Below are 26,028 nucleotides of genomic sequence, written 5' to 3'. Positions count from 1 at the left end.
TATTATTATTATTATTATTATTATTATTATTATTATTATTATTATTATTATTATTATTATTATTATTATTATTATTATTATTTACAAACACGCACATGCCTGCACATGACACGCGGATATAGTTACACACATCCACAGAGAAAGAAATCTCCAGTATTCACGTCCAACGGAGCAAGAGAAAGTGGGGTGCTCGCCGGCGGTGACGTCATAGCATTTGACCCCATAAACGTTGTCTGAGCCCCAACGCCCATAAAACAGGGCGCCGCACCTCCTCATTTGTCGCGGCGCATCTGTCGCGCAGAGCGAGGGCTGTACGAATTCATCGCGCGCTGATACGCGACCCGCACGAGTATCGGTGTAGCTGCACGCGCGACCCCGTCGAGGCTAAAAGGGGGCAACAGTCGATGACCACGACGGGCGGCATTCGAAGGTTGCACGCTGCCATATATTTACCCGACACCTATATAAAACCCTAAAATCCTTCCCTCTCGTCACCGCGCCCTCAATAAACGCGGAACAGTCAAACCTCGTTATAAAGAATTGGCAAAGCGACCACAAATTAATGCGTTAATCATGATATTCGTTGTATCAAAAAGATAGCAATCGGCTCTACCAACGATTGCACTCCCCGCTATTATCCGCCCAACACCTAAACGTTCCCTCTCGATTGATTGATTGATTGATATGTGGGGTTTAACGTCCCAAAACCACTATATGATTATGAGAGACGCCGTAGTGGAGGACTCCGGAAATTTGGACCACCTGGGCTTCTTTAACGTGCACCCAAATCTGAGTACACGGGCCTACAACATTTCCGCCTCCATCGGAAATGCAGCCGCCACAGCGGGGATTTGATCCCGCGACCTGCGGGTCAGCAGCCCAGTACCTTAGCCACTAGACCACCGTGGCGGGGCTAAACGTTCCCTCTCGTCGCCGCTACCATCAACTTTGCCTCGATAAACGAACGGAGTCAAATCTCGTTACAACGATTTAGCAGGGTGACCATCAGTTAGTGCGTTATATCAGATTTTTATTATATCAGTAAAGATAAGAATTCGTTCTACCAAATCGACAATCTTACTCACGCAATCAATGCGAGAAGCAAAAGTGCCTACTGGGCTTTAAACACACTGTAAGCGATGTGATCATTCATTACCGCTCCCTTTGTGGCACTTCAAAGTTCAGCTGATACGTCGAAGAAAAATGACGATTAGGGCGAGTCGGTTAATGTGCGTTTTAAAAGAATTATAATCGCGAGCGTCACGTCCGTTCATTTTTTGCTTGTCTTAGTTCATCGTGTCGCTTTTCTTTGTTGTTGTTGTTGCGCTAATAAAGCTTTGAAAGCATTCCCAAGATTTAAGGTAACTGAAGTACCTAAAGATAACTAAAGCAGCGCTAGTCACGTCAGTGTGCAGACTATTCCTCTCCCATGCTCTTAGTAGTGCAAGCGCCATCTCGTTTGTCCTCCGTCACGTGTTTTGTTTTCCTTGTGCCATGGCCACCGAAGCCAGCGCGCAACCAAGGTATATATATAGACTGGTAGCGAAGGCCCCATAGAAGCCCATACGTTCAGTAAATGGCGGCTGATCAGCTGCTCATGGGGCTTAGCGCCATCTCTGTGATAAGGTAACACTTCCTGTTGAATAAAAAATAAAGCAGATCTGACGTAATAGCCGGTAGACAAGTGGCGTCATTTTGAGTGCACTATCAAATTTCGCGCTTCCCTTTTGGAAGGGAGAGAGCACCGTGTCGGGAAACGAGGCGCTGAATTAAACGCTGTAACGCGCATGTGTTGACAGGCCTTTACGCTTTTTGGTGGCGTCGGCGGCAGAGTTTGCGAAAAACTCGGCACCGGTGAGTGCGTAGAAATGTGCGGGTGTACGCAAGTGCGACTCTCGGAGCTGCGCCAGCCACATGCGTAAATTTGTAACGACTGCTTTCCAATAGCGCATTCTATCTTGATCATCGATCTGTCGGCGATCAGCTGTTAGCGGTATATGATAGCCCGACCTTTTATAGAGGTGACTTGACCTTTAACATCGCCAAATTTTATTGTTGCCTTTGGCTGTTTCACGGATGACCTTCGTTGTTGCCTTGCAGCATCACAAGCGTCGTGCTGCTAAGCACGCTGGTGAAGTTCCCATTCCCGGCATGGAGGAATTGAGCAATGGGCATTGGGCAAGGCTATATAGCGAAGATAAAGAGCGAAAAAGAAACAAAGAAGAAAAGAGGGAAGAAAAAGAATAAAGGCAGAAAGAAAACAAGAAAGAAGGAAAGAAAGAAAGGGAGAAAGGCAGAAAGAGAGCGATAGAGAAAGAAAAGTATTACGTCAGGCACGCACATTCCAAGCTTCGCTTGCCCCCGTTTCACGTCAAGAAAGGACGCTTTCTTCTTCGAAGCACTGCAACGAACAGTTGTGATGCGTTGCCGAAGCTAATGGCATAAACTGTTCATCACGGCCTTTTTAAATAACACGCTGCACGCAGGTCTAGCGTGGCGAAGCTCTCCTTATAGCGCGCCCTTCTCATGCGGTCACGCCCGTAGCCCGATGCTCGTAATGCCAGCGCTATAGCCTGAAAAAAAAATGAATGATCGCTTAGCGCCAAGCGACCTGTGTGAATGCCCTCCCTTCCTTGACACCCTCGGCTGCTGCACGCATTCACGCGGGCCTATTGCTGCGGTGACTGCGGGCGACACCGGCTGGGATCCGTTGCTTATGCGACTGAATGAGGCGGCTTCGGAGGCCGATGCCCCGTCGTCCACACGCGATCGAATACGACCCGCGGGGATGTACATGTACGCAGACGTGCCCATGGTACTACAGTTGAAACTTGGAGAGGCAGGCCGTTGGCGCCTCACCTTTTTATCCCACTCTCCAAACTTCGTTGCATTGCATGGTCAGCAAAAAAAAAAAAAAAACTATGCCACACTAACTATACAACTTTTTTTTTACATTCAAGCGTGTACTTAACCTTATCAACAACTTCTTTGTGTATTTTCGGTTTGTGTGGCATGTTTCTACTTAAACGCATATTTTATACAGCAGTTACGACGGTGACACCAACTGTAGCCAAATGCTTTTTTAAGCTGGTGCAATACACCTTTTCCTTAATAATTGTTGGGCTAGCTCTCCCGCTATGCAGTATGCCCTACTGATGGCGGCTAGCCCTTTACTGCACACAGCGTATACTAAATCGCAGTTTGGTTACTCCGTGACGTGGAAACTGTGGGCTTGGCTCTCTTGGCATGCATAATTTGTATACAAGCCCCAGATGGTGCAACTATAGCACCTGTACACTCTCCCCTTGAAGCATAACAAGTGTCACCAGTACAAGAGCGAGAATGCAGCACGTGGAACCGCGCTTGCGGATTTTTAAAGCGGTGCACATAGTCGAAAATTTTCGGAGGTCTTGGTGGCCGTTTTAAAGGAGATTTAGTGGCCTCCATCTGCTGCTTGCAGAGTAGTAAATGCTTCAAAATCGAATCAGCTATCTTCTATAAAGCTGTTGCCCCACTTTCGCTTCTTCTTAGGTTTCCTCTTCTGTTGTACGAGTGCGCACGACTGTGCATAGATGCCTCACGCTGACGTCATTGAAACCGCCATGTTTGTGTACCAACAGGGCGGGGTGCGAAGTTTGCGATGCCACGTCATCCCATTCAATCTTTTCTTTCCTCGTTATAATTTTGCGCTTAGTCAAGAAAAGTTACTTTGGCGTCGTCATCACAGTGAAGCAGGTTGATCGCCACGTAATTACGTTGCCACGACATCATCAAAGCCACCATGTGGGGGCCTCAGTATTGGTCGAGAACCCGTGTTCAATCTATTGAAACCTATTTATACAAGCGTATTGCATACGCGATGAAAAAAAAAGAAAAGAAAGACCGACGAAAACAAGGAAGTTTAAAACAGTAAACAGGACAATTCGGCTTCTGTGGGGCAGCATTGGTCACGTAATAGTGGTAAAGCGAAGCAGCTTCACGTCCATTTTAGTACGTGACCGAGACACCTCGTTTACGCTGGTGAGACTGTCGTCATTCACATGCAGCGTTTTTTTTTCTACATAGCCTGGTTAAGGAGAAATTGCATGTAGATGTTGACGTGAATACCAGTTTCTTTTTGTTGCGATTACGATTGCCTTGACCCAGTCAATGTTGTGATCGGAAATAGCCACGTGTTCCGACAGTGCGCCGTGTACAACGTTCTTATTTCAGAAAAACGCGCGTCGAATCCAACCAGGTTATTTTCTGCTAAAAAAAAGTTAACCGAATCAAATATTTAAACTTTTTAACGTCTTCCACACCCCTTGCGCAGTCATGGGACCAAGCAAAGCTCAGAGAAAGCGTTAAGTGTCACTGCTTTTACTTCAGGCACCACCCGTGATGAGGGCGTCGTCTGCCCCCCGACTGATGTTGTTCTGTTTCCTAATTAAGCCTAACCGAAACGCTGACGCAGCGAACGCACTCAAAACAGTTACGATCCACGGTGTTTTTCGCTGACACTGCGAAAAACAACAATGTTCATGGCCCATAAAAGCAACCGTATTCCGCGTTTTGTCGTACTGCCTCCCGAGGACAAGCGACCTCAATGTGAGACGCCTGTTGAATAATAATTACAGTTCTCCAATATATTGGGTACAGTGAACGTGACGTGACGTACATGTTGCCCGAGGCCGTGCAGCGTTACCTCAATTAGCGTTCGGCATGCCCTCTGGTGGGCGTGTTCTGCTGTTATTATTGTGCGTAGCGGATTACGCAGCAGTTTGCCCTTATATGCGTGGGTTCTGATCAAGCACATGAAGGTGAGTGCGATCAATAACAGGAGCTGCAAGGATAAAAAACACATATATAACTCAGACTGGTATGCGGACTGCATGGATAAAAACACATAAATAACGCAGACTGATACACGAACAGACACGCGCAGATAGACGGATACTCTTAGATTGATTGAAGAACTTATACAGGGGACTAATTAGACAAAAAGGAGACCCACATGGAGGTGTCTGAAAATATCGATTACTTTTAAATACTTCGTATCAATAAATTACTCTTTGAACATACGAGGAGTGCCACTATTGCGATATGGTTTTTGTGAGGATGCTAGCCTGTCTATTAGGTCATACAGATGGACTAATAGACAAGTGAATCGGGCGAAAGGCTATAAAAAACAAATACGCTCGTACTATTGAATTACTCTTTCAACATACCAAAAGCGCAACTCTTACGAGACAACGATTTCAAATGAGGACGTGTGGTTAGAAATCACAAGTAGCGAAGGCACCCAAAGGTTCCAAATCTAATCTGAGGAATGCTGCAGATGTTGGCAGAATTTTCTGGGCCTACTGAAATATTATAAGTGTATTGTATGCACTGCGTTCGAAGCGACCTACAGAGTTATTGTAGTGGTTTACAGGTGATTTTTTTGAGTCACTATTACCGAAGGTCGGAAAAAGATTAAAGAAAACTTAGAAAATCGAGACGTAACGCCTGACTTTGGGATAGCGAAACTCTGTGCGAAATGTAGAACCAAAAGTTTGATTTTTGCTTTCCATTCTCAAAATGATTGTGTGTTTATAAATTGTTAGACTACTTGAAGTACGGAAACCATCCACTATGATGCGTTCAGAAAAAGATATTAAATATTTTGAGTACTGGGTACTCCACTGTGCGACAGGATAAAGCCACCCCGTGGGCCTCACGGTATAAAGATTGAAGCAGTAAACTCTCCGACACAGTCAGTTCCTCGGACGCGAACTTAGTTGCCTAAACAGATCTGCTTTTGTGCTTTATTCTTATAAAGAATTCCAAGGCGCTCACAGTAAATCTGGTTTCGCCCAAAGCTGCATACACCATAACGTTATGTCAGACGATTGAAACCCAACAATTTTGAAACCCAACCTCTTTTGCCTCTCCTTCCCGATGCCCATGTGTTGAAGTTGTAGCGCACGCCCATTTTAGCCAGCTGGCCACGCAGAAAAAGAAGTCAGCCACGTGGCGCGTCAGGTCCGAGCTACGCGCAGAACAGCCTAGCTTCCTGGCCTGGCTGGACGCTGCAGCTTCGACCTCACCTACACCCGCATCCCAAATAAAAGCGGCGACCACGGCACGGCTTCGTGAGCTGCCGTCCCGTCTCTCGTTCCTCGACAGTTGGTGACCACGGACCAACGGACAAGTGACCGGCGCTGCACCGCTGCCACTAAGCTTCACGGCCATGTTCCAGCCAGCTCAACCCTTGCAGCCGCACTTTGATCTGCCTCTACCACCGTTCCGGACCTCGTGCATCGAGCCATGGTTCGAAGAGTTCGAGGCGGCCTTAGAGCTCAACAGCATCTGGCTCCAAGAATTCATGTTTGAGGTGCTAGAATACCAATTTCCGTGGGACCTCAAACGCCACCTCACGTACTTCGCGTGGAGCTCTCGCCCTTACGATCACCTGTGCGACGCCGTCCTCGAGTATTACGGCATCAAACATCGCCTTCCGAAAAGAGACATCGCAATGCCTGGCTCATCTTCATGTAAGCCTTCCGCACCACGGCCAGTACAGCCTATCGTCCTGCCAGCAACCTCTGGCTAAACACGTGACGGAGATCTCCCTGTCGCTTCTAATAGCCCGTTGACCGAAAAGCCCGTTCCCTTGGTGTTTCCGCTGCCTGTCTTGGAGGTGTTGGTTCTGCCATTAGGGCCACTTCCACCCCTCTCCGGGACAGATTCGACGCCGGTTACGGCATCACACACCATCGGAATAATTGCAGAGTCATGTTCTGCTGCACTGACTAGGCAGATTTGCCGACGACAGACGAGCCAGCTGATCCGCTAGGTGACTACTCGGGTACAACCACCGAGCCTCCCACAAGGATGGTGATGACCGTGCACAACGCGTCGGGCCTCTGAGGATTGCAAGCAGCCGCGCACGCTACAAGAGACACGCAGTCTGTCAATGAGCATGTTGTTCTGTGCGCGTGTTGCTTGTCCCCGGACTCCCTATAGGGAATTCCATGACCCTTGGTTCAACGTCACGTTCTAGTGCGGAATCTGCGCCTCCTCTACACAACATCCTTCTTAACGAGCCCTAGACATTGTTGCGAAGCGCGCCTCCGACGACGTTACGAAGGGCGCCACGAATCTCACCGCTGCAACCACTGTTTCGAAAGACGGCGACGCCAACACGGTCCCGAAGGCGCCACTGCTTCGAACTCCACCGGGAAGGTCACCAGCCGTTTGGTAGCGTAGGCTTCTCAGCTCGCAACTGCTTGCAGAGCTGATAGACGAGCGGACGAGACGACGGTGAGTTAAACAAGGTTTATGTACAGCATATATACAGAGGCGTTACAAATTCGGCACTGAGGCCGACAGCTTAGAGACCCGAAGAGCCGAGCTCTCCTCTCTAACACATAGGTGTGCTGCTCGCGACGCGCCGCAGGGCTTCTTTTATATGCACCGGGTGGATTCTTTGAGTAACCAAATGTCCAACCAGAAGCGCCGCTGGTCGTGAGGTCAGACTCCTCCAATGGGGTCGCCGCTGGGCCGCGTCATTCTCATCGAATCTGGAGAGGCTGCGCTGCAGGTGGCTGCACCCAAGGACGAGTGACGTCGCCACGCATTGCATCAGACCCGCAAGACAGGAAGGCGCCGGTTGCTTGCTCGACGGGCTCACTGGCTGAGGTGACTCACTGTGCGTGCGCGGCAGAGAGGCACCGCCACGTGTTGACGCCGTTGAGTTGTTCGCGTCAGGCGGGCTCGCGGGCTGGCCTTGACACAGATTGCCTTTTTCAGAGGCATGGACGTTCGCTGTGGACTCGCAGGCATAACAGCACCCCCGCCGCCAGACAATGTGCCAGAAAGACGAGCTGCTTCCTGTGGCTTGGATGTCAGCTGCGCTCGTTCACCAGGTCCCTCCAGGCTCGCCTCCAGAGCCATGGGGAGAATGCAGCTCCAGACTACGTTCCGGGAACACATCCCATTCTTGAGGACGGATCCCAGCTCCACTGGCATGTCGCCACAATTTGTCGACCAGCTTCGCTCGTCTCTTCTGACGATCTTTGGTCTCAGCACTTGTCGATGGATCTGGAACTTGTCAAGAACGGTTCAACAACAGACAACACACGACACAAGCAAGTGCCCTCGGTCACCCGACAGAATACCAGACAAAGTATATATAGTACAACCAATACCTAGCTACGTGTCTATCGGAATTTCGTTCCCTCTACATCAAGAGGCACATGTGGGACACAAGACTTAAAATGACAACTCACTTTTTTACACGTACAACAACTTAACGAAATAGAATAGAACATAAAGTCGGCTCCTCGGGCTCACTCTGGACGAGAGCGCTCAGCTAAGGCCATTATGAGGACAAAGTTTTGCCCCGAATCGCCAGCAAGAAACCGAAAGGTGGAGAAGGTACTAATTAAACGCATGGCTCAATGCATCTGCATTAGCGTTTAGCTTTTCCTTTTTGTAGTGAACGTCAAAGTTGTGCTGTTGGAATATCACGCTCCACCTCAGTAACCGGCCACTTTTAGGCGACGATACCTATGCGGTACCAACAGCTGCTCATACATGCGACGTTGCACAGGGGAACAACGATACGGCTTGCTAGGGATTGGCTCCTCACAAGTTAGCTTGATATCGTGTTCGATCACCGTCGTGTTTCCTGGACGGTCCGAAAACACGTCTTTAAACTCGGAAACAATCTTTCACAGGCCCTCCTTCTGGACTTCACTTAACCTAGGCTCTAGGTTCAACTGCTCCAAGGTTACCTCCGATCCCCTTTCAAGTACATCACTAGAACTAAAAATTTCTGCTCCCTCTTTTTTTGAAGCATTCAACAGCAGATTTACGACCGCTTGACGTTGAACGTATGGTTTCATCAAGCCACTGTGGTAAATTTTGTTCGGCCGCGTTCCTAATTTCACTTCATAATTGATATCAGAAAGCTTCGATATTACTTTGGCGGGCCCTTCCCAATGAACCTCAAGCTTGTTCTTTTTGGACGGCCGCAGCAGCATTACCTGACTACCAACTTCAAAAGCACGCTTCTTCGCCGATTTGTCGTAGTACTCCTTCGACAACACTTGTGCAGCCTTCATGTGGCTTTCCACAAGATCTTTCGTTTTTCCAAGCCTCTGAAGGAGGTCTGGAACATACGCAACTACATTGGGGTCCTCATCGAATCCCTCCCAGGACTCGCGTAGCATTCGCAATGGTGTTCTCAAACTCCTGCCATACACAATCTCTGCAGGGCTAAAACCAGTGCTCTCATGAGGAGCTGATCTCAAAGCGAACATATCGGGAGGAATACACGCTTCCCAGTCGCATTTGTGCTGGTAGCAGAGAGCTCTCAGTATCCGTTTCAGAACGAAATGCATACGCTCTACCGGATTAGATTGCGGGTGATGGATCGAGCTGTACACTTCTTTTATTCCACATTTATCCATAAAGGTAGAGGTAAGGCAGCTGGTGAAGACACTACTATTGTCGCATTGGATTTCAGAAGGAAATCCGACGCGTGCAAATAGAGATAGCAGTGCATCCACGACATGAGGAGAATTGAGCTCCTTAAGTAATATCGCTTCCGGAAATTTTGTGGCTACACAGAGAGCCGTCAGGATGTACAGACAACCTTGCCTTGACTCTGGCAATGGCTCGACTATATCAATTTCTAGGCGCCGAAAGGGTTCTGTGATAATTGGCACAAGCTTCATGGGTGCCTTCCACTTGTCCGTGGAATTTCCCGCTCTCTGACAAGTGTCGCATGAGCGTACAAAGTCTTCGATGTCTTCGCAGCATTTCGGCCAATAAAACTCAAGGGAAACTCTAGCCTTGGTCTTTTTTATGCCGAGATGCCCTGCCCATGCGTTTTCATGCGCCAGTTCCAATGGTTGGCGACGATACTTTTCTGGCACCAAGAGCTGCTCATACTTTCGACCTTGTGCATTTGTGTAGCTCCGATACAAAAGCCCTGCTTTCTCAAAAAAAAAGAAACATCCTTTTTCTTTTTTCCCAAGTTTACGCTTTCCATTAGTGCGTTAATCGAGAGGTCCTCACGCTGCTCTCGAATAAGCGTTTCTCGATCGACCCTCGACAGCTCACTCCAACTTTCCGCTACAGGCGAGAGCGTTGCAGCCCTCTCGCTCTGATTCAATGGCGCCATGTCGTCTCCCCCTGCTACGGAAACCGCGCCGGTCGCTTCGGCGACGGGCTGCTCGAGTGACTGCTCGCATGACTGACACGGAAAATTTCCTCTCTGAGGTTCCGTCGACTCGCCGCCAAGGTCACTTGAAAATTCACAGCATTAAACAAGATCAAGCTCCTGCGAAAGCTTCCGTGCTTGCGATCGCGTGAGGGCCATGTACGCTAAGTTGGGGAAGAACGAATTACCCTGCTCTTTGAGAAGCTGCTCTGAGTTGTTAGAGAAAAGATAAGGAAAACGATCGGGAAGCGCGGCAGACACAGCCGCTTCGGTGCGAAGCTTACCGAACGGGCCTTCAAAGACGACCGTAGCGATTGGTTAGCAAGCACTCTGCTCCTCGGTGACTTGCCTGATCCACGCGCATTCTCCTGTAAAGTCATCGGGAGACACCAATGAAGGATGGACAACGTCCATGGTTGCCGCGGAGTCTCTAAGTGCTCGACACGTTTTCCCATTCACACTAATTTCTTGGATATACGGCTCTCACCACCGCATGTTCTTTTCCGATTCTCGAATTGTTGCAAAAGCAAACTTTTGCTTACAGTTTATCGCGATGTGCCATTCCTTTTTGCAGTTGTAGCAGATTAGCGGCTTCGGTGATTCAAACGCCCGTGTGGTATCAGTGCGTTGTTTAGGAACCTCACTCGATTTCTCCGCTTCCGTTTGCCCTTCCCCTACAGTGTCCTTCGTAAGAGACGAGTCCTTCTTGAAATTACGGTGCGGAGCAGGTTTCCGTTGATCAGGTTTCTTTCAAGAACCCTCTTTTTTTTCCTCCTTTTCTACGCGCACTACCCTGCTATGCAACTTTCGGCGAGTATAATACTCCTCAGCTAACTCTGCTGCCTTGTTTAGCTGTACTTCACCAAGTTTGTCCTGCAGCCAAAGTTTGACATCCTCCTCGATGCAGTGGTAGAATTGCTCCAATGCAACGCATTCCACCACTTTATCGTGGTCGTCATAAACACCTTCACCCTTGAGCCATTCAATTAAATCGGCTTTAAGACGAAACGCGAAGTCTACGTGTGACTCATTCCCCTTTTTAGCATACCAGAACCTTTGCCTGAAAGCCTCGGGTGACAACTATAACGTCTCAAGAGCACTTCCTTAACCTCGTCATAGCTCTCGAACGCTTCCCTCGACAAGCAAGTTATCGCGTCGGACACTTCGCCGGGAAGAAGAGCTAACAGGTTCGGCGCCCAAAGAGCCCGCTCCAAATCATTTCGCTCACAGACGTGATCAAACTTTACGAGATACTTCGCCATGTCCTCGCCTACTACGAACGGTGGCAATTGGTCCCGAATTCTATAACCGCTGACCTGAATCGTCGGAGAAGCTACGCTTAGCGCCTGCGAACACTGAAGGATTGCCAGTTCTATTCGTTTCAACTCGAGGCGCTTCTGTCTCTCGGCCTCCTCGCGGCGTTCTCGCCTTTCAGCTTCTTCACGTTCGTGAACTTCTCGCCTTTCAGCCTCCTCGCGGCGTGCTTTGATATCCACCCAGGCCTCATCGACTTCCTCAGCCGACACTCCCTCATCCTTCATGATCTCAAGGATCGCTTGCTTTCGTTTCGCACGGCCCAAACTAATGCCGAGTTCCTCACAAATTTCGATGAGTTCCTTCACTTTAAGGTTCTCCATCGTTCACACTAGCCTCTTGCTCTTTGGCCCTGTTAAGAATTTATTTGCCGTACCCACTATACGTCTACTAGCAAGACGCGCAAGCAATTTTTAACACTCCCGTGTTTACCCCCTCCATATTAACTTTGGTTTCAAAGCACTTCGACTTTGCTTGAAACGATCAAAGCTCACTCTAATGCTTCACACAGCCCTTCTTTAAACTACTATAACCTGAGCTAAAGTAATCTGGTGAACTGAGGGGAAAACATCAGGCACTCACCACATCGATGTCGCTGACGCCGGCCGATCCCGCAGCTGCCAACCACTGTTGCGAAGCGCGCCTCCGACGACGTTACGAAGGGCGCCACGAATCTCACCGCTGCAACCACTGTTTCGAAAGACGGCGACGCCAACACGGTCCGAAGGCGCCACTGCTTCGAACTCCGCCGGGAAGGTCACCAGCCGTTTGGTAGCGTAGGTTTCTCAGCTCGCGACTGCTTCTGCGCAGAGCTGATAGACGAGCGGACGAGACGACGGTGAGTTAAACAAGGTTTATGTACAGCATATATACAGAGGCGTTACAAATTCGGCACTGGGGCCGACAGCTTAGAGACCCGAAGAGCCGAGCTCTCCTCTCTAACACATAGGTCTGCTGCTAGCGACGCGCCACAGGGCTTCTTTTATATGCACCGGGTGGATTCTTTGAGTAACCAAATGTTCAACCAGAAGCGCCGCTGGTCGTGAGGTCAGACTCCTCTAACGGGGTCGCCTCTGGGCCACGTCATTCTCATCGAATCTGGAGAGCCTGCGCTGCAGGTGGCTGCACCCAAAGACGAGGGACGTCGCCGCGCACTGCGTCAGACCCGCCAGACAGGAAGGCGCCGGTTGCTTGCTCGACGGGCTCGCTGGCTGAAGTGACTCACTGTGCGTGCGCGGCAGAGAGGCACCGCCGCGTGATGACGCCGTTGAGTTTTTCGCGTCAGGCGGGCTTGCGGGCTGGTATTGACACAGATTGCCTTTTTCAGAGGCATGGACGTTTGCTGTGAACTCGCACGCATAACAACATTCAACTGGCCAAGCCCCTAAAATGCAAGCGCCAGCACTCTCAGTACGCCGACGTCATACCAAGACTATTTATACGCATATCTCCCGCTTGCGCTTCCAAGATGACGAATTCATTGTACCCAGAGCCGAAGACACAGGCAGCTTTGCACCTCCGGCCTTTCCGAGTTGACTCAGTGTACAAGAGTTCACTGCACGAAAATTCAAGTGCGGTGAAGGCACCCGTTCACACGTCGTCAAGTAGGAAAGGCACACTGCTATCGATGCTCTCCACCCCAGCAACCGACATCATGCCGACGACGTCCTTTGCACCATCAGAACAATCGTTGCTGCATCTACAATGCTACAGCACCACTTGCACTGCAGCCCAACACCGACGGTACGCGTCATGCGGACATCATGGCACGTTCCACCACCCGTCGACCTGTGTGCTCCTGGCAGCACCGTGGACGCTGCACAACACGCCAATCGGTGACATATCATCGCAGATTCCCGCGCTTACGTCTTGGGCACACGACTTGCGTAGCCCGCTCATACACGTTTCTACCAGCAGTGCCCGTCTCCCACCACCCTCGCCCACTCCGCTGCTCTCTGTGCCACCCACCGGAGCTATGACACCGACCCTATGCCTTTACAGATGACGACTCGGGCTTCTTTACGGACGTTAAGGACTGCCGCTCATGTACATAGTGCCCATGCTTGTTGCTTTTTTTTGTATACACGTTTCAAATCGTGCAAAGCGCTAGGGGGAATCCTATGTAGCGCCACGCCAGTTTTGGCCAGCTGGCCACGCAAAAAAAAAAGAAGTCAACCACGTGGCATGTGAGGTGTGAATTACACGGAGGAGCAAAACGGCCTAGCTCCTGGCCTGGCTGGACGCTGCAGCTGCTACCTCGCCTTCGCCCACGTCCCAAATAATAGCCGCAACCACGGCACGGCCTCATGAGCTGCCGTCTTGTCTCATTTCTCAACAAATGCAAAATAGTCTATAAAAGACGGAATCTTGCCGCTTCCAGCTCGCTCAGCATGACACTCCACTGGTCGTCCTTCGCGACATTATCCGTGCGCCTGACGCGGCGATGTCGAATGAAACCACTTGTTCACATACTTTGTTGACGTCTTCGCTGTCAAGGTTGCACTAGTGATTGAACGTAACCACCGCCGTTTGCGAGGGCATCACGTGGAATGACTGTGGTTTCCTCCTCGCCTTGTGATCGACTGGAAGCGGTGATCCCTGGCGACAGTGGTGGTCGAAGTATGCGTGCGCAACCGTGACGGGTGAACCCTACGCAGGACTTTCAGCGTGATTGTTTATGAAATACGCTTAGGGCGATGCATGCGCAGCTAATAGGATCAAACGAACAAGAGAGTGGAGGCGTGCGCAGCACGGTATCGACACTTCATCCCGCCCCTAGAGTAGAAAAAGGGGAAAGGTATGATGCGCATGCGTCATTCGACCAAGCATGAGTGGCTGTGTTATCATGCCGAACGCCGAGCTATAGCATGACAACGCTGTAGGTATCAGCTGTTTTATGGATAAGGGACGTTCCGTGGTCAATCAGTCAGTAAACATAATACCGGGGCTGTTGCATCCCAAAACCACGATAAGAGATGCCTTAATAGTGGACTCCGAAAATTTTGACGACCTGGTGTTCTCTAATGTTCACTGAAATCGTACAGATCACGGGCCTCTACCATTTCACCTCCATCGCATTGCGACCATCGCAGCCGGGATCGAACTCGGAACCTTCGGGCCAGCTGCCAAGCATCATAACCACCTCTCCATCGTGGCGGATTCTCCGTGCATCAGATAAAAGCATCCAGTGCAATCCAGCTGATGAATCAGACTGTCTGGTTTGTCAATTAATTTGGACCAAGTAAATCCGATTAATCAGCCAGAAGAGGCGGTTTGTTCACTAAAACCGTCCACACAGTACATGTCAGCCCCTCTAAGGAGACTGCTTAAAGTTAATTTAGTAGGTGATTAGGCCTCCCGACCTACACACAATCAGCTGATTAATTCAATCAGAAAATGCAACTGCACAGTACGCTCAGATAGCCCATTCTGCCCTACATTCATTTCAACACACGCCCCCTTATCGCTTTATTGCACCACCCACCGGGAACTGATTGGCACATACTGTTTTTAAGGGTTGCAAAATACAAAATGCTTGTCATGGTGGTATTAGTCAAGCCTTACCGGAAGTCGCCCTCCATATTAATAAAATTTCTTATTTTCTGTTTATTGTACGCATCTTTGAACGCCAAGCGGCTCAGATCAGCTGCCTTGTATGACGTCTGACCACGAGTGAGAGTCACTGCTTGTTCGTTGCCGAGTAACAGCGTGCGCAGGCTCCGTAGCTAAGAGTATAATAACATAGTGTGTCTTTTGAAGGTCAGCGCTAGTGCTGTATAGTTTTCATCACTAGTATTCAGTCATTTATTCGCGTTGTTTCCTTACAGTGGCCATGAACCAATTAGTTAATTGTTGCGAATGCAGAGGTTTTGCGCCACAAAACAACGATGTGTTTATGAGGGACGCCAAGTCTGAGGGCTCTGGAAGCTTCGACTTCCTGGGGTTTCTTAACGTGCACTTCAACCTAATTACACGGGCATCTGTCGCTTCGCCTTCACATAAATACGCTCGTCTCACGTGGTATTCTATCCCGAGACCTTCGGGTGAGGAGTTATGTGCCGCAACCCCCAGACCAGACCATCATTGCAGGATTCTAGTGATTGTAATAGAACATGGTAACTCTTTCGAAAAGAGTGAGTCAGAACAGTGCAGTAAACCTTGTGACACTGCCTGTACAGGCGTGTGCCCGCTTCAAGGCGCAGTGCCCTCACTGCCGCGTCCCTATCAAATTCGCAAGACAGTGCACTTCTTGTCGCAGAGTAAAAACAAAGAAAAAGCTATTGTTCGGGCGTTAGCAGTTCTTCAGCCCACTTATCATCGGGCTATTTTCAGATATTTGCGAGCGATTCTACGAACAAAGTCATTATTTAGCGCTCTGCACTCGCCGTGGTTCGGAAAAGATGACTCTGTGCTCCTTCAACAAACACTAATGCCAGGCAGTCAAGCAAGCTTTCAGTATTACTCGTTGAGGCGACCTCGTTTAGGGCAGCCCCGGCGAAATGTGCTTACGAGATTTACAAGATCTCGGTTTGAGTGCGCTGAGAGGGGAGAGAATTGATGTTGGAGAACCCTTCACACGCGTGTGTGACCGTGTACAACATCTTTGACCCGGAAAAGTTGTTGAAACCAGGCCATGCCATGCCATTGATGTGCCTCAGAGTTCTTGAGATTTCGGACGTGCATAGACAGCATTTCCAGTGCATCGTGTGCCCTTTTGTTTTATATCTTGCCAAAATAAGAAAAAATCAAGTGACAATACTATCCGCGACAGCAAAAGTTAGATTACTGCTCGCGATTTAGTTTAAAAGGCCCCGAAACCCTCTGCGATATTTTCCCAAACATTTCAAGTAAACAAGCGCATCGCTTGCAGTATGCCATCGCGATCAATGACGCCACACGCCACAGCGCTACAGGTAGCGGGCGTGCCACAATTTCGAAAAAACAATAGCTTCTCTTTTCCGGTCCCTGTTATTCCCGCCACTGACACGTGTGACATCACTAGTGAAACTCGATGACGTCACCAATTTCGACTCTTGCGATTGGCCGAACGACAACAATTGACTTCCGGTCACTCTGCAAACAGCTGTTCGCGCACATTTTGCTGTTCTCGGTCGTGTTGCCGCTTGCGAATCGACATATGCAACCCGTAACGCAACCGCCAAGTTGCTAGCGTATGGGCACGAGCCGGCACGACAGCAAGAGCGGTTAGTCAATGATCAGTGCACCCAGATTACACACACAACACAGTTGATAGCGAGCTGGGGCGTCTGAGTGGCGGATCAAGACAACCGGAAGTAGACGCTGCCTCTAACAGCGCGTCAGCGGTGACGTATGCCACGCGAGATGAGGAGGGCCATTCAGCGGACTCAGCGAGGAGGGGCCAAGCGGTTTTGAAGGATCACTGCGTAGAAAAGAGGGAAAGAAGCTATCGTCGCATTTCGATCATCAAACGCGTGTAACTCTGTTATTACGTAACTTCACCTCACTCACCAATGCTGAATACAACATTCCCCAAAACATACACAAACAATTACTCATACCGCCCCTTCCTAAAAACATGCATCCAACATATCACACTAAGCGTAGAATCCAAAGAGCAAAAGCTCTTCAAAAAAATTGCATGGAGCCAATGACGTGCTCTATGTCGACGCGGCACAATACCCATCCTCTTCCTCCTATGCCCTCTCCGCTGTCGATTATAACAGCAAGGTTCTCACAACGGCATCCATCAGAGGAGGCAGAGGAGGCTGCCATCGCTTTAGGTCTATCCATCCCCAATATCACTATGATTGTAAGTGACTCCAAAACTGGCATACGCAACTTCATCACAGGTCCCATCTCATCAACTGCCCTTTCAATTTTTAAGAAACATCCTCCCACGCAAGACGTTGCTCTCATATGGACACCCGCGCATGCGGGGTTGAGTGGCAATGAGGCGGCTCATATCAGTGCTTGAGGATTGACCAGCCGAGCGCCGGCCTCTGTTGGCGCCTTAGACCACGCGGCCTTTTTCAGTGCGAGAGATCGTCTTTTGACCTTCCACGATATAACAAATCACTACCGCCTACAGCGCACTATATACCCCCCTTACATCATGGAGCTTCGCACTACCATGAAATACTATGGCGCCAGTTACAGACCCATACGTTTTCTACCCCATCTTTTCGCCATCTTATACACCCTGCGATATACCCCTGCCCTTTGTGCATTTTCTGTCAGCAAAGAGCTAACCTAGACCATATGATGTGGGGGTGTACTCGAAACCCACCACCCCATTTTCTCTACACATTAATAGTAAGAGCAGTGGGAGGCTGCTATGAGCAGCTCGGCGCCCGAGGTCCGGGACCAGATCTTGGATTGGGCCAAGAGGGTAGCGGAGACGTACGCTGGGTAGGCTCCTCTGACACTCCACCAGCACACCTTTCCCTCTTGGGACGAATAAAGTTTTTCTCCTCCTCCTCCGCTATTACGGCACCGTTTCGAAAAATTTTCACTGCTACGCGTTCGTTGTAAACTCGAGCAAAACTTCTTCAACTAAATTTTGACTGCTGGGTGGTTTAGGGGCCATGTATTATATTTATTGTGAGGGTTTTACAATAATTCTTGGAGTTTTACGTCCCAAATTTACGATATGTTTATGATGGGGCGTCGTAATGCAGGGCTGAATAAATTTTGGCTATCCGGTGTTTTTCGATGGCCTCATAAGTCTGAGTACTGGGTTCTCTAGCACTCCGACCCCATCGATATGAGGCAACCATGGCCGGGAACCTGGATTCAATCACGCAACCTTCATCTCTACACTCGAGCACAATAGCCACGAGCCCACTGTGGCGGGTTCTGTTTAAAATTGGCGATCCTAGCGTTTGCCCTGCCTAAAACTATAGACTAAATCAAAACTGCCTAAAAACAACGTTGGTCAATCAAACGGTGTCTAACTTCCTCTAGATGGCGCTGATTGTTGGTTTGTCTTGGTTAATAGTGATAGGTAATTTTCCTGTCGTCCAGTGTTAGCATTGGTTACACCAGACACCAGATTTCTGTGCTAATGGGTTTTTTCACGGGAAAGAAAAAAAAACGCCGTCATGCTGGCCTGCGCGTGGGAGTACGAAGGTTGACATCACCGCCTCTGCAGAGCATATTTGGCTGGGCGGGGGTCCTGCCTGTCTAGCTTAGCCCAGAAAGAATTGCGGATAACAGCCGCATTTCGTTCATTCATCAGTCCATTTTGGTTTCACCTAGGTAGACAATAAACTTGAGACCATTCTGGCTGATTATGGTTTGCTCCAAAAAATAGAATCTTCTGTTTAGGTGAGTAAAAGCGTTCTCTGTGCGCACCATATTTTTTGCAGTGGCGAGCTCCTTCTTCGCGACTACCTCGTGACCGTATGGCTGATGTACAACTGGCCCGAACTGACCGATGAGCAGGCGGAGCTCAGCGCAAACAACGGCCAGTTACTGCAGGAGCCGGAGCCGGGGAATGGACAGTGGCCCGGCGACGATGACCTGGCGGGGGCAGCGGTGGGGCTGTGCCGACTGCAGCACACCTATGGCCTCAACGTCGAGCAGATGGTAGAGCTGAAGAGGCGAGTGGGAAATCATGAGCTTCTAAAAAAAATATGCTCAGGTTTAACTCTTGCCATCGCCTCCGAGAGGGTGGGCGCGCGTGCCCGCAACCTCACAAGTTATGTTCTTGCAAACCTAGTTGTGGCCAGCATAGATATGCGCAGGGTTTTTCATCAGGGCCAGGGAGTGAAGAAAGTTCGTCGCAACGCCCAGACATCCTTACTAATTAAGTCAAAATAAGAAGTAGGCTTTGCGCCTGCCCCCTCTTCTAGGTTACAAGGGGGCAGGCGCCTCCCTCTCCCCCGTTCCGCAGTCCTCGTGTGCGCAGGTCTAAGGTCACGAAAGGTATGTTTGGCTTGGTTTTACAGACTATGCACATAGTGCTCCAGGAAAACCCTTCACCCGATCACGTGGTACCGCAGCGGTGAGGCTTCGAGAGAGTACAGGTGTGAACACCCCCCACATGACGTCAACACTTGATTGCACTGCGGCGACTCAAGGTCACTGCGTTCATAGAGTTTCCTAAAATTAACTAGAGGGGACTGGGGCGCTGCGATCGTTCAACGACCATGGGAGTGATGGACAGTACATGAATTTGCCTGTCTTCGTTTTTGCTGGCAGCAAACGCAATTGCGGATTCATTTATTGCAGTGTTTTGCTTCTGTTACGTATGAAAGAACGAACCATCCTGAACTTTGTGACCTGATTTGAATTGGTGATCCTAAAAGGTTAAAGTGGCGAAGCGTAACTGCCAAACATTTGCCAATTGCTGTTTCGGGAGAAAACACCATCAAGCCATGCGAACCCAAACGGATCGTAGAGTAGGAAGATTAGGTGAATCCGTGTACTACCCATCATTCCCATGCTCGCTGAATCGCCATGCGTTTCAGCTCCCATGGACACTAGAGCCAAAGCTCCATCTTGTGTATCTATAGGAAACTATGATTGCGGCTTGAGAAATGGCCTTGGAAGGCACGAAGTAGTACTGCGTTCATTCTGATATCTCGAACTTCTGAGTAGAGAGCATTCGTGTAGCGCAGAAATATGGGAACAGAAGCGTTGTGGGCGCAAGGTAGATCAAGGCTGTGGCTTTCGAGTAAAGTAGTCGTTAATGCATAGTAGCGTGAACTCAAGCAGTAACAACGTGCTAGAGCTTGGACCAGGTAGACGAACACAGATAGTCCAGGCGGAGACGAGGCGATGTATGACACAGCAAAAGCCGTCAAAGAAGTGTAGCTTTAAGGGCTCATTTTCTGTGTTGGACACAATATTGATAAAATGTAACAGGCAATCATGTCAAGTAAAGTATAGCGGTAGTTAATAGAAGTAATTGTAATGTAAATGACAAGAAAGAAAGGTGGACGCAAAAAAAGTCACAGTTTTGCCGCAAGGGCAAATAAATGAATGCGATAGCAGTAACTTGAAACGCGGAGAACGGCTAGCAGATCCAAACGTGCAGCGCGCTGCTCACGCACAAATGACGCACGAAAACAACGCACACAGGACGAGGGCTAACTAACAACGTTTACAACTCGACGTTTAACGCCCTGTTTAAACAAAAACGACGCACGAAACGTAATCAGAGGTATATATATCAATGCGAACTAACGAGTGTCCCAGTTGTTACTTCGCTGTGTTCGCAAAGCGCGCTCTTTTCGCAAATGGGGCCTGCCTAGCGAGATACCTTGACCTTTGCGGCCCAGGCAGCTAACACAATCATTCCGGTGAAAGGCCAAGGCACACGGTTCTCCCCACCGAAAGATAAGCACGTACGCACAAGCACCTAACCTCCCCCCCCCCCCCCCGCTCCCATGTGGGGTGCAAAGTACGTGGGCGATAAGCGCGCGTCGCCGCATCGCGATGAGCTGGGTGCCGAGCGCGGGCGGCTTTTTGAAGACGATAGTCTTTCTTGGGTACTTCGAAGCAAAAGTTTTTCTCTGTCTGTTTGTTTGCCTGTTTTTCCACCTGAACGATACCCAAAACGGTCAAAATCCAAGCCATCTGCAGCAACCACACATATTGCTCAAGTTTCAGCATTCATACTTGCGCGATTGCCAATTGAAAAAATTGGTTCTAAATCTGCATGTCACACCGCACATTTCGTCGAAAGAGTCTGGAGAGAGCGAGCAAAACGTTTATTTGATGTTCTGCGCAAGAAAATCGGTGAATGGTATTCTGCAGGCGCTGCGTTAGAGTGCCTCGAGCGTGTAGCGGAGGCGAACGAGCCCATCGAGACACGTTAGACACAAGTGCCATCTGGCCGTTATTTTCAAAAACGAAGGCACGCAGCCCGCGGAGCAAGATGTGCGCCAGTCTCGGAGGTAATAAGGTGTAGAACGCAAAGCAACGGGCAGGTGCCACCACCATGACGTCCTAGCAAAGCGTTGGAAACACCTTTTTGAGCATCGCGTTGCACTGTCAGCGCAGCGCGATGAAAGGCTACATTACTTAGAGTTACTTGTGGTGGTGGTGGTAGAAACATTTATTGCCACTGTGTAGCGTGGGGGCCGAGCCCCCTCATGGCACGTGGGTGCACCCTCGCAGTGAGGAGGCACCCTTACAAAGCAAAGGAAAGCCCTTGAAGTGCGATCCTCTTCATGGCGCACGAGATGATCCGGCGCTGATCGAACGCAGAAGTGCTGGTCATGATGGTCTCCCAGTATGACACTGCCACAGCCGGAGGTGGGGGATGTGGGAAGGTGGGACATGTGAGGAGGATGTGGAGGAAGTCTCCTGGTTTGTCGCAAAGTTTGCATGAAGAGGGGAAATGGTCTGGGTAACGGGCGTTTAGTAATACGGGGTATGGAGCAGTTCGAGTTTGTAGGCGTCGCCAATGTGTGGCCTGCGCTATGTTTAGGGATGGGGCTGGGGGTGCGTATATTCTTCGTTGTTCCCGGTAATACGATAGAATATCACGAAAAGAGAGCAAGCGCTCCTCGACCTGTGGAGGGGGCTCCATTTCTCCTGCCCGGAATGTGAGACCTCGGGCTAGAGAATGAGCCTCCTCGTTGCCAAGGAGGCCGGCATGTGCTGGCGTCCAGATCAGGGTTGTGGAGCACTGAGGCTGCCAGAAGCGTAGCAAGCGAGCAGCACTACATGATATCAGGCCATTGGCGTAGTTAAGAATAGCTGATTTCGAGTCGCTAATGATAGTGGTGGCAGGTGTGGAGATGAGAGCAAGCGCGATGGCTGCCTCTTCTGCCTCTGTGGAGGAATTTGTGACAATTGAGCAAGAAGTTAGGAGATTTGCCTGATTGTCAGCCACCGCAAGGGCCATGCGGGATCTTGACGCATATTCCGCTGCGTCAACGTAGACTACATTCTGGTCCTCGCCATATTGTCTCTGGAGGGCCCGGGCCCTTGCCTTTCTGCGTTTCTCGTCGCGCACAGGATGCATGTTCTTGGGAATGGGCGGTACGTTTAGGTGAGAGCGGAGGTTAGAAGAAAGAGGGACCCTTCCAGGTGATTCTGTTATTGGGGATAAGTCTAATTGGGTCAAAAGAGCGCGGCCACTCACCGAATTAGACAGACGACATATTTGTGCCGTAAAGGTGGCTTCAACGAGTTCCTCAAATGTATTATGTACACCAAGTTTGAAGAGTCTGTCATTGGATGTGCTTGGGGGAAGGCGTAGAGCTGTTTTTGTGCAACTTCGTAGAAGCGCGTTAATGCGGTCTCTCTCTTTTTGTCGGAGAGGTAGGTATGGGAGGGCATACGTGGTGCGGCTGACGATGTAAGCCTGGGTGAGGCGAAGCGTGTTTCGCTCGCGTAGGCCAGCCCGACGGTTCGCTATGCGACGAATCAGCCGAATGGTCTGCTGAGCATGTGTTTGGAGAGTCCTGATGACTTCTCCATGTGCGCCATGTGAGTAGAGTACTAGCCCTAGCACCCGAATTTTTGAGACAAGTGGGATGGGGTGGGCACCTAGCGTGAGAGAGATAGGGGGAATGGCTGAAGCATGCTGCTTCGGTCGGTAAAGAAAGAGCTCTGATTTGGAAGGGGAGCAGGTAAGGCCACGTTCTCGAACATATGTGTCGATGGTGGTTAGTGCCAACTGTAAGTGTTCTTCTATTTCGGCGTCACTACCACGGTTTGCCCAGACGGTGATGTCGTCGGCATAGAAGCTGAAGTGGATGTCGGGGATCTGACCCAGTTTTTGGGGCAGATGTAGAAGTGCTATGTTAAAAAGAATAGGTGAGAGGACTGCTCCCTGGGGCGTACCACGGGCTCCAAGCGTGATGCCTGGCAGGCTGTGATCGCCAAAGGTAAGTGTTGCTGTGCGGTGGCTGAGGAAGTCGCGGACGTAGTTGTACATCTTTACGCCGACTCCCAGGGTTATAAGGTTCTCTAGAATAGCTGAGTGCGCAACGTTGTCAAATGCCTTTGTTAGATCTACTCCTAAGATAGCTCTGGTATCGCAGGTTTGAGAGTCAAGAATGTGATGTTTTAGTTGTAGGAAAACGTCCTGTGTGGAAAGTCCAGGGCGAAATCCAAACATGCAAGCAGGCAAGAGATTCTTGCCTTCTAGGTACTGGCAGAGCCTGGTTTGGAGTACGTGCTCCATGAGTTTGCCGACACAAGAAGTGAGGGATATGGGCCTGAGGTTAGACGTAAGGAGAGGTTTCCCAGGTTTGGGTATAAAGACAACCTTGGCCTCTTTCCATTGTGGTGGGAGGATGCCCCTTAGCCAGCACTCATTAAAGTATTCAGTAAGCTCGGCAATTGATTGGTCGTCGAGATTACGGAGTGCTTTGTTGTGAATATTGTCCGGACCGGGGGCTGAGGAAGTGTTTAGTTTCTGTAGTTCGGCTTGAACTTCGGCTACTGTAATGGGTTGGTCGAGGAGCTCATTAGGAGGACCTGTATAATCGGGATACAATACGGCAGGGTATGTTGGGAAGTACTGATTTCGAAGTTCCTGTAGTAGTTCTGGTGGAGGTTTATCGCAAGTATGTAGGAGTTTGGTGAGGTTGTGTCTTTGGGTAGTCTTTGACTGAGTTGGGTCAATTAAGTGTCGGAACAAATTCCAAGTCTGAGGCATACTCATATTGCCATCTAATTTGTTGCAAAGCGATTCCCAGTTCTGTCGCGAAAGAGTGGCTGCATGGGTCTCTATCTCTTTGCTCAGGCGGGCCAGGCGACGTCTAAGAGTTCGGTTCCAACGCTGGCTTTGCCAGCGTCGTTCTAGGCTTGTTTTAGCGTCCCATAAATGTAGGAGACGAGAGTCAACTGTGTCGCTTGGGCAGTCCTCTCGTACTAGACGAGTTGCGGATCGGACATCACTCCGGAGTTGTTCTGACCATTCAGTGATGTCCGTGATAGAGGCGTGGGTGCGTGTTGCCCTATAAGTGCGGAAAAAATCCCAGTTGGTAAAAGTGGAACCTCTGAGAACCCTGCGGGGTAGTTGCATATTTAAGAGAATTTCGATAATGTAATGGTCACTACCCAAATTCTCTTGTGTGTTGCACCATGTGGCATGAGGGAGGCGATGTGCGAACGAGAGATCTGGTGTAGTGTCCTTGCAGACACTATTCCCTATGCGTGTCGGAAAGGCAGAATCGGTGAGCAGTGAGAGGCCGGCTTGCTGCGCTGCTAACCACACCCGACGTCCTTTTGGTGTGTCGCGCGGATAACCCCAGGCTGTATGTGGGGCATTGAAATCTCCCACGACGAGTAGGGGGCACTTATTGGCTATGCGTTTCGCGAGCGTAAAGAGGCGCTGGAAGTTGCCCTGTAAGCACTTAGGGCTGCTGTATACATTCAGGATGAAGAGGCTTTTAGCTCTGGCATGTTGCGGCACAAGCTCAATTAAGAGGTGATCAATGTCTTGGACTGCTAAACAGTGGGAGATGGTGGTGATTGAGCGATTAATTAGAAACGCCACCCGAGAGGGTGTAGGGGATGTGGGTGTAATAGAAGTATAGCCGGGTAAGGTTAGGGGGTTGGAGGGTTCTTGTAGGGCAAGGATATCGGGTCCCGCAGCGCAAGATAGCAGTTGGTGGACAACATGACGCTTCTGGCCAAAACCTCGGCAGTTCCACTGCCAGAGTGTCAGATTACGGTTTAGAGCTGCCATCATGAGAATTGAGAAGGGGCGTAGCCGCCGCGCAAGGTTGGGAGTCGTTAGTGACGTCAGGGAGTGGATTGTCTTGCCCTTCAGTTGCTTTGGGCTTCTTGCGTTTACTTGGGGTGAGATCCCGTTTTGCAAGGCATGTTGCGAACAAATTGAGCTGTGATTCAAGATTGTTGTAGCGGTCAGTTAATGTTTGAGCTAAAGCATCAAGACGATGATTAAGTGCTGCATTGTCTGTTGTTACACGGATTACCGCATCTTGGAGCGTTGTGCATTCCTGATTGATGCTGGTGATACCTTCCTGCAATTTTGCCTCAAAACGAGCAGTAAAAGACTCAAGCATGGTTGGAATATCGGCTAGTGAGCTGTGTGTTGAGGGACGCGGGGTAATGTCCTGATTTGTGTGCCGAGGAAATGCCGTGTCGATATCTAACTCAAGCGAATCAGAGCAGGATGTCGCGTTGACATGGCTGGGTGGGAAAGACATGCTAGAGGTGTTGGGTGGGTTGTGCGCAGGAGTTTGGGATGTAGTAGGAGTTGGGGTAGGTGGAGTGGCATGGCTTGTGGCGAGAGTACTTATCTGGGTCTCCAGCTTCGCGATGTGTTCTCGAAGGGCAGCGGCTTCAGCTCGGGCTGCTTGAGCTTCTGCTTTGGCTGCCGCTGCCTCCTCCCGAGACTTGGCCAGAGCGTCTTGCAGACTGGAAGTCACTGTTGATGATAGTGCGTTCTTGCAGGGCGAACGGGGAGGGCCCCAATCTTGTTTAAGCGGCTCGGTCCAGGCTTGCTTGGGTTGGCTGAGTTGGCTGGGCTGAGTGGGTCCCGCTGACAACTGGGGGAAGTTGTCCCCGTGTGGAACCGGTTCTTGTCGCTGCGTTTGAGGTTGCTT

The 26,028-nt window shown here is 49.9% G+C and overlaps 1 protein-coding gene across 1 annotated transcript in view; it reads left to right on the top strand.

The window, feature by feature from the left end:
* LOC142765942 (prolyl 4-hydroxylase subunit alpha-1-like) overlaps positions 1-24,257 on the top strand; it is a 113,324-nt gene extending 89,067 nt beyond the window's left edge. The window contains exons 2-3 of the mRNA XM_075867749.1: positions 18,856-19,093; positions 24,198-24,257. Of these exons, the coding sequence (XP_075723864.1) occupies positions 18,856-19,093; positions 24,198-24,257 (298 nt within the window). The remainder of the gene's footprint in view (positions 1-18,855; positions 19,094-24,197) is intronic.
* The last annotated feature ends 1,771 nt before the right edge of the window (positions 24,258-26,028 follow it).

Source organism: Rhipicephalus microplus, chromosome 6 (assembly GCF_043290135.1).
Source record: "Rhipicephalus microplus isolate Deutch F79 chromosome 6, USDA_Rmic, whole genome shotgun sequence".
NCBI lineage: Eukaryota > Metazoa > Arthropoda > Arachnida > Ixodida > Ixodidae > Rhipicephalus > Rhipicephalus microplus.
This window is presented reverse-complemented; position numbering and strand designations above follow the sequence as displayed.